Below are 12914 nucleotides of genomic sequence, written 5' to 3' on the forward strand. Positions count from 1 at the left end.
TATAGAGGTACTTTCACTTCTTACTGCAGCCTCCCTTGGACTGTTGCCTTCTATAACCACTGGCTACTGTCTAGTTCTCCAGTCCTCCACTTTCCTTCTGTTCTGTCCTACTTCTCCTCCTTACTGCAAGAACCACTGTCCCACTAGACTAACCAGTCGCTTGGACAGTTAAGTAATATTCTGCTTCAGGAATGAAAGACCTAAAACGATGAGTATGAAAGGTTTTTAGTAGACTAAAAGTTCTGTTCCCAGTGTACTTGGTATTTTTTTTGGCATATGCTTTAATGCTTTCAGTCAAAAGGAAAGGAATCCTTTTCTTAAGCAGAAAAATTAGATATGCAGGCATGTGCATTCCTTTACATTTGTATAGCAGACAGATGTTTATTAAAACTCTACTTGCAACTGCTAAGGATAAATTAAACAAAATTAACCTTAATTGCTTTTACACACAAACTGAAAATTTGAGATTTCTAGAACACACTCACGCCATGCTCTTGTTATAGTTTTATGGGTGTCCTTACCTCTAGTAATCAATCAAACCATGTGGTCTGATCCTATGGCCTTTTTCCTTTTCCAGTTTGCTTAGTCATTCTAGCAAAAACAGTTTTCTGTTGTTCTGCCAGTATTGTTACACCAAGTGTGTATGTATTAAACAACGAAATAGTGTAACAAAGCAACATTATGGACCAGGGGAAAATGCACAAGGAACTCCCTCCTGAGCAGTAAGACTTCTGGAGATCACTGGGCCTTGAGCGTGCGTACTGGGAAAAGATTTATAGATTCTCTACATGAAAAGAGTTAGCAGTTTAATGAATTATGACTACAAAAGAAAAGTTTGTTCTTAAGCTTTGCAAAAATACTTCAGCAGAGAGCATGTCCACTTAAACTATCTGAGTTGGTTTTCCAGTGCTGTTATTACAAATCTGATTTATTAATATTGTTTTTCTATATACTGCTGTGTAATGGGCTGACTGCATATTGGATTTGTGTATTGATTGGTAATGTAATAGCAAGCAGAAAATTTTATTTTAGCAAGCACAATAGGATTTCTCAAGCATCCAGAAAGTAGGTTGAAGGGATTTCTTAGCTGATCAGAACAAAAATATCAGATGCTTCAACAAAGAAACTTCTGGACATGGCTTGAGTGATTTGTAAATCCCATAAACAAGCAGTATGCTGCAGTAAATGGTGCATTCTTAAGAGTATAGGCTGGTAAGTACAACTGTCATTTGCATGGATATATACAAAGTGCATGGATATAATACAAAGTGTGTATGTATTCTGTGTTCTATTTGTACAAAACTGAGCTGCAGATAAAAGAAGCTTTCAGCAAACTTCAGTTACACCATTCATTACTGTGCAAAGCATCATTGGAATTGAGGTTTTGTTAGTTCTGGTTACTCTGGTCAAAGAAGGGCAAAGACACGAGAGGGAGAACTGAAAATAAAACCCACCCTCAAATCACACTCCTACATAGTGGGAAAAACAACATAGCTTTCACATACCCTTTCACCTGGTGGGCCAGGAGGACCATCATTGCCTGCAGTACCCTAGAAAGGAAAGACAATATGTTCAAAGATTAGACATCTATTTTATTTATAAGAAACAGCCTGTAGCCAATCTACGCAGTGTGCTTAACAATTACCTTTGGACCTGGCTTGCCAGTGGGACCTCTGGGACCTCTTGAGCCTCTTGGACCCTGTCAATTCAATACACATGCACTTGAGGATAATTATTGCGTAATATAATCAAACCAAAATAATTCTTCACAGTACAGTGGAGGCAATTAATATAGAAAAGCCTCCAAACTGCAAAGCAAAAGTACATACTGTTGGTCCTCGCTGTCCTCTGGGGCCTGGTTTGCCATGTAATCCCTGTAGAGAAAAGTTCACAGAAATCATCTTAGCAAACACTGTTTTTGTGAGATAAAGTTGGTTGTTTTTTTTTTACTAAAGTGGGGACAGAGTGCAACTGCCTTAGATTTAAATGTTATTTTATCCTTTAGTATCTACTTTGCATTTCAATTTACAGAGTGATGTTCCTTGATAAAATTGATTGTCTTTCTGAGTTCACTGAGACTTATAGCTAAATGCGCTAAATTTGCCTCAGAGTCAGATTCTGTCATAGGCATTAGAACATTTTAAACTACTTTAAAATGGTAGTGAAGATGGCACACAACACGCAGAGTGCCTCTGCAGTAGTCTAAAGGACTTGGCATCATTTCCAATATAACCTGAAGACAAAGTTCCCAGGTTCCCATGGACAGCTCCATAGGTTAACAGAGAAAAGAAAGGGCAAGCCTCTCTTTTTTTTTTTTTTTTTTTTAAATAACAGAAACAGGGACTGTGATACCTACAAGGATTCTGCACACTTGCACAGAGATACAGAACTTGCTAGAATACTAGCACTTAATTTTTTGCTTCAATATATCTGCTAATCATACTCAACAGATTTCTTTCCTTAGGCTTAGCATAAGTATTGATGTGCATTCTAATGCAAAGAGGCTTAAAACTCAATAGAGTATTTTTCAGGTAGAAGAAGGAACCTGATGACTGATACTTTCTAGTCTCTGAGATAAATGCAACAGAAACAGAAAATCAGCAGATGTTTTAGCATAAAGCTTGCTTTTATTGGAAACCAATTAAATGCACACACCTGTTTTCTTGGGTGTTTTCTTGGGGGGGGGGTTCTAATATTGATTTGATTTCACTTATCAAAATGAAAATTATGTGTTGTTCTTAAAGTGCTACACAGCTTGTAAACTTCTCAGGGACAATGACTGTCTTTCCTAGTACCAGTGTGCATGGTAGCATAAACCACAATGAAATCCCTTTGGGCAAGATTAATAATATCTGATTCACATTACAAAACCAGCAGTTATTGTCTCATTGATGAAGAGCATAATACTTAAGTATGCATGCAGTTTGAGGGTATTAATTATGTGGTTAGTATCCTATCTGAATTGAAAGCTTTATGAAGCCCTGATAACAGATCAATATAATTAGATTTTCATAATTTTAAGTCTGCTCTTTCATGTTATCATTTTGCTTGTTTTTTTAAATTTGATGTCTTGATTAGCAGTCATGTCTCATTTTTCCTAAGGATGAACTGAACGTTGTTTTATTGCTTGTGTCTGTCCATAACAATATATCTTTATCTTAGCTAAAATAATACAAGAACAATTTAAACCATACATAAGCAATACAAATGCAATTGGATTCATATATTTCACCTTAAAATAATGAATTTCTGCTTGTTTTCATGCTGCAAATTAAAAAGGATTCTTAACAACAATGACATACATTACTTCAGTTAGACTTTAAGTTGCTATCATCCAGGAATTCTGACTCCTCCTCTTAATTTTATAATCTTTCTAACAGTATGTTCTGCTATGTTCAACTGAGCTTTAGACACAACATCACAGTGACCTTCTTTCTAACCTGTATTTCATTTTTAGAGTTTGAAGAATATGCATAACAGATTTTCCCTCACCTGCTTCAAGTAAACAAAGGAGAAAAAGCTGTCATTTTGTATCTATTTTTAATATATGTAATAGTGCATGTTCTTCATCTTGTCAGGTATATTTCGCATTTTCAAAGCTCAGCCTATAAAAAAGCTGGTGGCAAATCAGAATACTTATGAAATACAAGTTGAATCTCCTTGAGGGCAAATTGCATGGTAGCAGGATAATTCATGGGATACATGAAAATAGTCTTTCCCAGCTCACTCAGCTATATTGTCAAAAAAGATGCTTCAGCAAAGGTGATTTCTTTTCTCTTTTTCAAATATACAATTGTGGTAGCATACGCAGTGAGAAAGTGAGTTCCTGTAAATTTAGATTAATACCTTAAAGAATGAGAACTAGTGTCTCAGTATGTCCTGTTTTACATAACTGTAGAGATTCATTTTAAGTGTAAAAAGCCTGTTTTTGTAGTTCTTTGGATAGTAGCTTGTATCCTTAGGTTTCAGCGACTTCCCATAGCACTGAGTTCCAAAAGTTAATTAAGTGTCATGCATTATCATACCCTTGCACCTTTCTCTCCATTGGCACCTGGAAATCCTGGGAAACCAGTTGAGCCCTACATAAGAAATGCAAATATCAGAGGATATCAATAGTAAAACAGTAGCACAGCCAACATTTAGTTTACATGTAAAGCACATCTCCAAAGTCATGTACATTCTACACATCAAACTTGCAAGTATGACAGCTCTGATGAATAGCTGTAAATTAACTTACCATAACGCCTCAAGTCCAGAATGCATTAAAAAAATCAATGTATAGAATGGACATTATTTGTCATCTTATTGGACAATAATGTAGTCATTAAATCTGCACCATTTTTAGCAGTAGGAAAGAAATTACCAGTAACAGCCCACTAGAAATAACTGTATCATAACGAAGAGGAACAAACACGGCCTTGTTGCCTCACAGTATAATAATTCTTTTACAAAGTAACTTAATTCAAAATAAACGTAAGGTGTTGCCACATGTGAACATGGGTCCTCTATTCACTTTACTGAGCTGTAAATTACTTCAGGTGCTTTATTCACTGTAAACTGACCACTGGCGAGTCTCGTGTCACTGATACGTGCAATTTGTTTATGTGCTTATATGCTCATCTCGTAAGTAGAATTTATGGGGAGATTATCTGACTTGATTCTATATATAGAAACTGCTTCCAGACATTATTCCCACTTCTCCTTTTTTCTGCCCTTTCCTCCTGCTAACTGCCCAGTCTAATCTGAACAGTACTATTCTTTATTTCTGGTATACGGGTCCAGAGGGACAGCATACTTGTTACCTGCCAAGGTGTTAATTTGTCATACGAGACTTGGGGTCAAAGAGGTGATAGACTTGATTAAATATACTTTTAAGTGACTGGAGATGAAAATAAAAGCAGTGTTTAGTTTGGTCAGCCACTAAAACTACTGGCCAGACTCCCTGCTGTGATAATGCACCTATATCTGTGCAGCTTGCTATTAGTATTTTAGCGGCAGATAAAATGCATATAACAAAAACTTAAAATAGAATTTCTTGGTGCTCTTCTTTGAAACATCAATAAGTATTTTTTTTTCCTTTTTTCTCTTATTCTTACTTATGTTTTCCTTGTAATGAATCTTGTTTAACACAGTCATTCCAATTATCCATTAAGGACTCAGGGGCAGTAAAACTTCACTGACACCGATTCTAATGGAAACCTGACTGATATTCACTGGTGAGAGAAAAGTAAGAGATTTTCCTTCCTTCCTTTCTTTCTTTTTAATTCTTCACCAGTAATAACTTAAAATGTGAATAAAACTGTGAAAATTCTACTCTGTGAATCCCAAGCGTGTTCTTTATAATTAAAAGGGCAGAGGTAAAAACAAATTCTAATGATCAGGCATTAACCAGCATGACTTGGTTGTAAATATCTTATATATACAGAACTTTTTGCAATTGTGTTAATCAAGAGGGACTGGACAGAAGAAAAGAATATAGTGAAAGTTACCAGATAATGGCAGTACTCTTAAGAACAATTCTCAGAAGAAAAATAATGAAAAGCAAGTGACAACAAAAATGACAGTGTGAACCTTCTTGACAATACTGGGACAAGATTTCTTATTTGCTCTACACAGCTAATATGTTTTTCTGCTGCTTCTTTTTTTCTCTCTCCCTTATGGTAATTTGAACTAGACTGTGAATAAGTTTCAAAACAAGTCTCTAGTGAGTTGATGTATTGTAGCTGTCAGTACTCTTCCTTCGAAGTTTAAGTGACAAATTAGAAAAGCAAACAGTGAATTCAGCTTGAGAACTATTTTCAATTTTAATGTGATAAAAATTTAATGTAATGAAATTCTTGATCGAGTCTTTGCTGAAAAAAGAATCAATCAACTTTTATTTGAAGTGTTACCTCATTTTTGTTCTTAGAACTGAATAATGTAAACCTCTTTGACCTTAGACTTTTCAAAAGACAGTTCTAAAGGAGAACAAAAAGAGACTGAAATCTCAGACATTTAAGAAACAGAAGCAAAACCCCACGTCTCTCAAGGCGAATAGTTTTCTTGAATACCTTCCATAGATGGTTTTGATATTTTTCACTAACACAGAGTGTTCAATGAATAAGAATTACACAGATAGTTCATTCACTCGACTGACAAGGGCCAAAGTATAGGCCAGAGTCAGAAAAACACTTTGCTTAGCCAGCCAGGAAGTTGTACTTCTTCCAAAAAGAAAATAAATTTGAAAATAAAAATAGATCCCAAAATAGAGCAAAGTTGAGGGTTTTACTGCAGGTTGATTGTTCAGTTGTGTAGAAGGAGCAAGGGATTCTTTTACTTGTGATATTTCCCTGGATGAGTCATCTGAGACAGTCTGGACAGAAAATGTCTCCCTAATGGCCTCCTCTACACTGGGAAATGTCTGTAAACTTATGTTTTTAGTCCATTTTTTTTCTTTCTTGCTAATCTCAGAAAAGAGGGTTTGCAATTAATTTAGCATGGCCATTTCCTAAAGCTGTGTTAGGACGGTCTTTTTAAAAATATGTTTCATTAAGATGTTTTAAAAATATAATCCTTCACTTAAACCAGAAGCCACCTATATGGTTTTCAATTGCAATCAAAACATGAAAGATAGCTGAAGGATAGATCTAGGTACATAAATCAACTAAGGGTTGGGTTTTGTCATGGTTGTCTTAATGGAAGCAAAAGGAAAACATAATGAAAATTGTAAATTATATGTTTCAGAGAAATTCTGCTTATTCTATGGAAGAAGCAGTAATGACACAAATGGAATCCTTGTATCACATGGAAAATTCCCATCACTATCAGCCTTCATTTAGTGGTGAATATAGTGCCCATTCTCTTTCAAGCATATCATCAGTTTCTTTGTTTTCAAATTGTTTAATGGATGCCAGTGTGATGCTCGCACAAAAACACAACCCATGAGAGGATGGCAAAGGTTTGAAGGCAGTAGCGTTAAGAGGAAAGGTAGTCCTCCTTAAAAAGCCTGCTTTAGCGATCCAATGTTTTTTAAGGTTTTACTTCAGAAGATGATTGTCAAGAAAGAAAATGTGAAAAAAGTCCTTTGCTTTGATGCCCACACCCTGCTTCCCAAACACACAAATAAAGTACATGCCATTGTGAATAATGTCAAAGCAAAGATAAACGGTTCATTTACAGCTTACCTTTGGACCTTGTCTTCCTGGATATCCCGGCAATCCAGGTACACCAAGCTTACCCTACAATAAGAAGGCAGTATTAAATTTTATTTTATCCTCCATAGTGGTTCAGCAAACTTCTATAGAAAATATTTTTTCCAGTACTTAGAGTGATGATACTTCATGGAATATATACTATTCAATTAAATAAATTTCTCATTTTACCTATTAATCACCAGTGGACTTGGTTCCCTAAACTTAAATAAAAATCCCACTCCAATGAATGAGTTTATCAAAGCCAATACATCAGTGTCTTCTTTTTTTTCACCATGAAGTGCTGTGTAATGATGTGGGGCTGAGATCATTAAACTGTTACTATTCCCTAAGAAATCAGGGTGTTAATAGGTTTAAGTGAGAAGAAATCCTTTTTAATTTATTCTGTGTGATGTCTGCTTTGTTCTCCGCAGAATTTTCAGGAACAGGCATTTGAAGAATCAACTTTTTTCTTGAATAGTTCTAAACGATTTGAGACTATGATAAATCGTACCCCACTGACTATTTGCTGACAACAGATTTGTCAACAAATATTACCACCTTGTCAGAAAGGACAACGGGATGAGCAGTCTGATCAACACTGACATTAGCCATTCCTAGAAATGAAATACAGTACCCTACCCCATTGAGCTGGTCTCTTCAGACCTCTAGAGGATAAGTGATGGTTTGTCACCTTCAAAAGCAAGGGAAAGCAGTTTCGGTCTTTGAAAGATGGGAACTCTGGGAAAGAATCTGCCTGCTTGCCTATTCTAAACACAGTCCATGTTCTCGACTATCACATTTTGGAGAAGATCTCAGTGGAAAAGATATGATTATGCAATATAATATTGTAGTCTGCAGTAACCTTAGATAATGAAAAAGAGGAAGGAGAGACCTGTATGGGAAAGGAAATTTGCCAAAATAATCATGTCTATTCTTAAAAAATGCAGCACATGAATAAAGATGTCATGCATTATCATACTAATGTAAGTGCATGTGTCTGGCTGAGAAATTATTAAAGAAGAATTCTTTGATTTATGAAAATAATTATAATGTGGCTAGTTATGTGCCACACTGAAACAAGATGCACACGTTACAATAATTGAAATTTTTTGCAGCACGACAGTGCATCAAATTCTTGCCAAATTCACTGAAAGTTTGTCCCTGAATTTAGGATTAAGCAAACCCAGTTGCCTAGGTTTTGAGTGTGGATACAGATGCTTTGATTATAAACTCTTTTCCAATATGTTCCTCATTTTTTTTGGCACCATACTTGGCATTTTCTTTACTAGGTAAATCCAGCCCTAGACCTACTTGGGAAAGAGAATTTTCTTATCGCAGCTTCAGCTGAACAGAGAGAATAGGAGACTACCCTGGTATTTTCATTACTATGGCAGAGTGGTACCTTTGCATTAAATAAGTCATAGGAATGACAAGGGAATAGGACATTCATAACTGGTCTTACAGGCACTTCCCTAATATTGTGGGGAGATCTAAGAATTCACAAAGATTATTCTAGTCTTTGCACTAACTATCACAGGACCAACATAGAATTCTCCTCTGACCCACTCAATTCTGGCCAAGTATCGAGAGAATATCCACAGCAGATGTTTGACTTTCAAAGGTCAAGAAAAGGTATAAATATTTGTAGAAAAGGGAAAAAATTTGGTCTACAATTCCAAGCCCAGCTAAGACTGTAATCAACACCAATAATTTTTTCAAATATCTTCTGATATTTAGAGCTTCATATTCTGGACTTCTGAGACTGTAAGAGTTCCATATATGTCATAGTGAAGAAGAAATTCTTGAAAACATGAACCTATATTTATACTGAGTAATTTGAATACGAAGATTTAAAAAAACCCTCAAATCCGTATTTAAAAACTAACAACAATAAAAAAAGTTTGGTTTGTTTTGGTTTACTTTGGTTTATTTACTTAGGTTATAAAGACTTGAGTAAGATGAACTATTTTGTAGATGTCCTCAGTCAATTACTTAGTCTGCAGATATCATGACAACAATATAATTTTTTTGCAAGACTCCTAATATTCTTACATTTTTATCAGGTCAGCGATACTGAAAACAACCGTTGCCATGAAACATACAGTTCTTTCTGGAAAATATAAATATACTGTAGGTGAAGATAATATGACGCTTACTATACCAGATTGTTTTGCTGATCTAGTTAGAACTGGCTTTCAGGTGTGAACTCAGCTTGCCTTCATGTAGGAGAATAGTTCTGAGTTTCTTTTTTCATATGTTCATAGTTCCCAGTAGTTAAATAAACAGGAAAATAAAACTCTTTTCTAGTGAGTGAACTGAGGTTTTGGATACATACTTTTCTAAGAGCTTATGAATTAAATTAGGCTCAAATTATAACCCTATCTTCTTTCTGAACTTCTGATAATGACATACTTGCAAAATGTAGCAACTTTTGATGAAAAGAGTTCGTTGCCAAGTTTGCTGAATACATTTTTTTCTTCCTGGCAAAACTCTTAGCTGTGAACCTTGTTACCTTTTTAGTAGTACCACATACTTACTAACATTTCAATGTATACTTTCAAAAACTGTATATAGATAAAAAGGCAGATAGAATAATTAATCATGATGTCAGATGGGATGTTGCTGGAAATACTAACTACTCCCTACTTTAAAGACAGAGAAAGTGAGAAAGAAATGTAAAATTCACCCTTCATCATTAAAGCCACAGTTACCCAAAAATTTAAAGGGAAATATTTTCATCAGCATTTTCTCACTTTTGTGAAATACAGTATAGACATTTCTGAACCATCACTTTTTGTTTTATTTTATCATTCTTTCCCAGTTATCCAAAATGCGACTGCTGAAATCATCTTCCTTTTCTAATGCTCTCACCCAGTAAAATATGGTACCTTCACACACATTCCTCATCCCCTTTTCCTCCTCTATATCAATCTCAAGTGTTTTTTGTTGAGGTCAGGATTCTACAGAGATTTGTACTTATCTTTGCACTTATTTTCACCTGTATTTCATATCACTATCCTTTTTTCAGTCATCCCTTTTAACAGCCCCTTTCACTTTTGCCAACCCTATTTTGGATTTTTATTCAGGATATGTTTTCTGTTTAAAACAATCTTCATGTCACAATTTGTCATAATATGACTGTGAATATTAATTCACTCTCCTGCAGCACCTGTACCCTGCTTTGTGGGTATTTTCTTTGCATCATATTTTCCTTAGCTAGCGTGCACTGTATATAGTTTGGAATAAGAATTTAACTGCCTTACATGCCAATAAAGTTTTATAATGCCTTTTTGTATACTTACAAAATAATGATTCCTAGTACTTGTTCAGATGTGAACTCCAGTGATCTGCTGTAGTAGTGTCTCATAAAAACTAATGTTAGGTAGCTAAAGATTTTGCAGATCTGGAAACTTGGTTTTTTAGTGATGAAGATGATGGGCTCCATCTATGTTATGAGGCAATGACATGCTTATGTTGATAACTGGCTACTGACCTTTTCCCCAGCTGGACCAGCAGCACCTGGGTCCCCAGATGGACCTGCTCGACCTTTTGGACCTTCTGGACCATCTTCTCCTCGTGGACCCGGCTGACCAACTTCTCCCTAAAATACACCACCTTATAAATATGGAACAATTGCCTTTATGCATATTTTACGGAGACTACATACAACTACTTGAAAAAAAGTTTTCAGTAAATTTAAATAGAGATTAGAATCATGGAATGGTTTGGGTTGGAAGGGACCTTTAAGGGTCATCTAGTCCAACCCCCCTGCAATGCGTGGGGACACCTTTAACTATATTAGGTTGCTCAAAGCCCTGTTGAACTTCCAGTTAGGAAAATACCACTGCTTATGTTCACTATATAAATGCAAATACATATAAATTAGGCACTTTCACAAGTGTACGAGCCCAGTCACCTTGCCTGAAGAGAGCTGCATTTGGAAACTGCATATTCTTATTTTTCCTTCTCTAAATTCTTGTGAAGGCACTCTGAATATCCATAGAAAGAAAAATGTCTGTATCAAAGTACTTATACTTAGTACTTATAAATAACTTCATAGTTATTTATGTATACAGACAAGAGATACAGGCCAGGAGCCTCTTGTGAGAGGTTTTTTTTTTAGAAACTCCACAACACTTCCTATGAAAGGAAGTAAGTTCCCATTGGGGTAAATAAACAACATTTTGTCAGAGATTTGCAAAATGCTAGGTTGGAATGGAAACATCTTTATCCCAGGTAGATTAATTTTCCTCAGGCAAATACTGGAGATCTTGCAATCTGGAAAAGGAGATTCTCTAGGAAGAAGCTTAGTGAAAAGGATATCCAAGACTGACATTCTCTTCCTCTCTATAACTGTGCCATTGTTGATTCACAAGAACCAAATCTCTAGCTCAAATCTGTGCATGCACAGGGAATAGAAATAATTTAAGCTATGATTTTTTATTATATTTTTTGTTTAAATTTATTTGTCCATTTCAGTGACCTTTTCAAAGTAATATCACTTAAACTTTTTAAGAATATATGGGCTATGAATAAATGCTTACCCGGTCACCTTTAAGGCCCATGTCACCTTTAAATCCTGGAAAACCGTCTTCACCCTAAAAAAGGCAGAAATGCATGTAATGACTTCTAGTAGTAAAGAATTTTTTTTTTCTGCTGACAGAATAAGAAAATACATTCACTATAGATTAAAATAATTTGCATCAATAAAGTGAGAACTTCAGAGACCAGAAAATCTAATATTTGAGAGGAAGTATATCAGTGCACTATACAAAATTACTTTTTACTTTGAAAGTTCCTAATAAGAGCTTTTCAAAGTGTTTAAAATCTGTTTAAATATAGAGGCAATATAATTCTTCTGTTCTATTATGAATTATCCTGTAAAGTCCTTTCTTAACTCTTAAGCTGGTTTTTATTCTCATTCTTTTTAATAAGGCCATCCATTCAATTAACTAAAAAATATTCAGCATTATTCTTTTTGATAGCAGAACCTCCCTTAATTAATTTTTTTTTGTCTTAATAGTATCATGAAAGGAAGCAAAAAATTGACTGGTCGTGACATCTTAATAAAAAAAAAAGACATATATTAATGTTCATAACCTCAAAGAAGTAGTTATTTCTATGTAGTAGTTTGATATCCGACAACACTCAGCCCTGCCTACTCTCATTGGCTGATGTGATTGAAAGTAATTAGAAAAACCAATGGACATTAAGATTGAATCTATATACAGTGGCAAAACAGGTGCACATTATTGTTATTCCTAATGATAATTACTTATTTACTGCCTAGGAAATTCTAGCAGAGAATTTACTCCAAGCTTTTTAATGTCTCCATGCCAGAGTACAAGCAGGCAGTATACAGGCAAGTTTCATTTATATCTGTATAAGTTAGTTCAGCTACACACAGAAATCTCCAGAGTTGTTCAATGGAGTTGTTCATGACTTGCTTTAGCATGACTCATCAACTTTTGGTTCCCTCTTTCTTAATCTAAGTCATCATAGAAATCATAAAAAAAAATCATAGCATCATTATACAACTACTATTCCAATATCCAGACAACAGATTATTGACTACATTTTTATCTGCTGCTTATTTATATCCTGGGAGCAAAGGTCTTTGAGATGAATGAGCACATAGCAAAACATTTTACTACGATGCTGTTAGTTTTTTGCTGTGCTGAAGTAATATTGCTGACTTAGAATCTCAGTAATACTTGGACTGTCAATAAAGCCAGGAAAGAG

At 35.1% G+C, this 12914-nt stretch overlaps 1 protein-coding gene across 1 annotated transcript in view; it reads right to left on the minus strand.

Annotated features, from left to right (window-relative positions):
- Window positions 1-12914, minus strand: part of COL11A1 (collagen, type XI, alpha 1) — a 160814-nt gene that overhangs the window by 62802 nt on the left and 85098 nt on the right. Inside the window, 7 exon segments of the mRNA XM_009884779.1 lie at window positions 1506-1550; window positions 1646-1699; window positions 1830-1874; window positions 4026-4079; window positions 7164-7217; window positions 10666-10773; window positions 11717-11770. Of these exon segments, the coding sequence (XP_009883081.1) occupies window positions 1506-1550; window positions 1646-1699; window positions 1830-1874; window positions 4026-4079; window positions 7164-7217; window positions 10666-10773; window positions 11717-11770 (414 nt within the window).

The sequence above is a fragment of the Charadrius vociferus genome, unplaced genomic scaffold (assembly GCF_000708025.1).
Source record: "Charadrius vociferus isolate BGI_N301 unplaced genomic scaffold, ASM70802v2 scaffold163, whole genome shotgun sequence".
In the NCBI taxonomy this organism is placed as follows: domain Eukaryota; kingdom Metazoa; phylum Chordata; class Aves; order Charadriiformes; family Charadriidae; genus Charadrius; species Charadrius vociferus.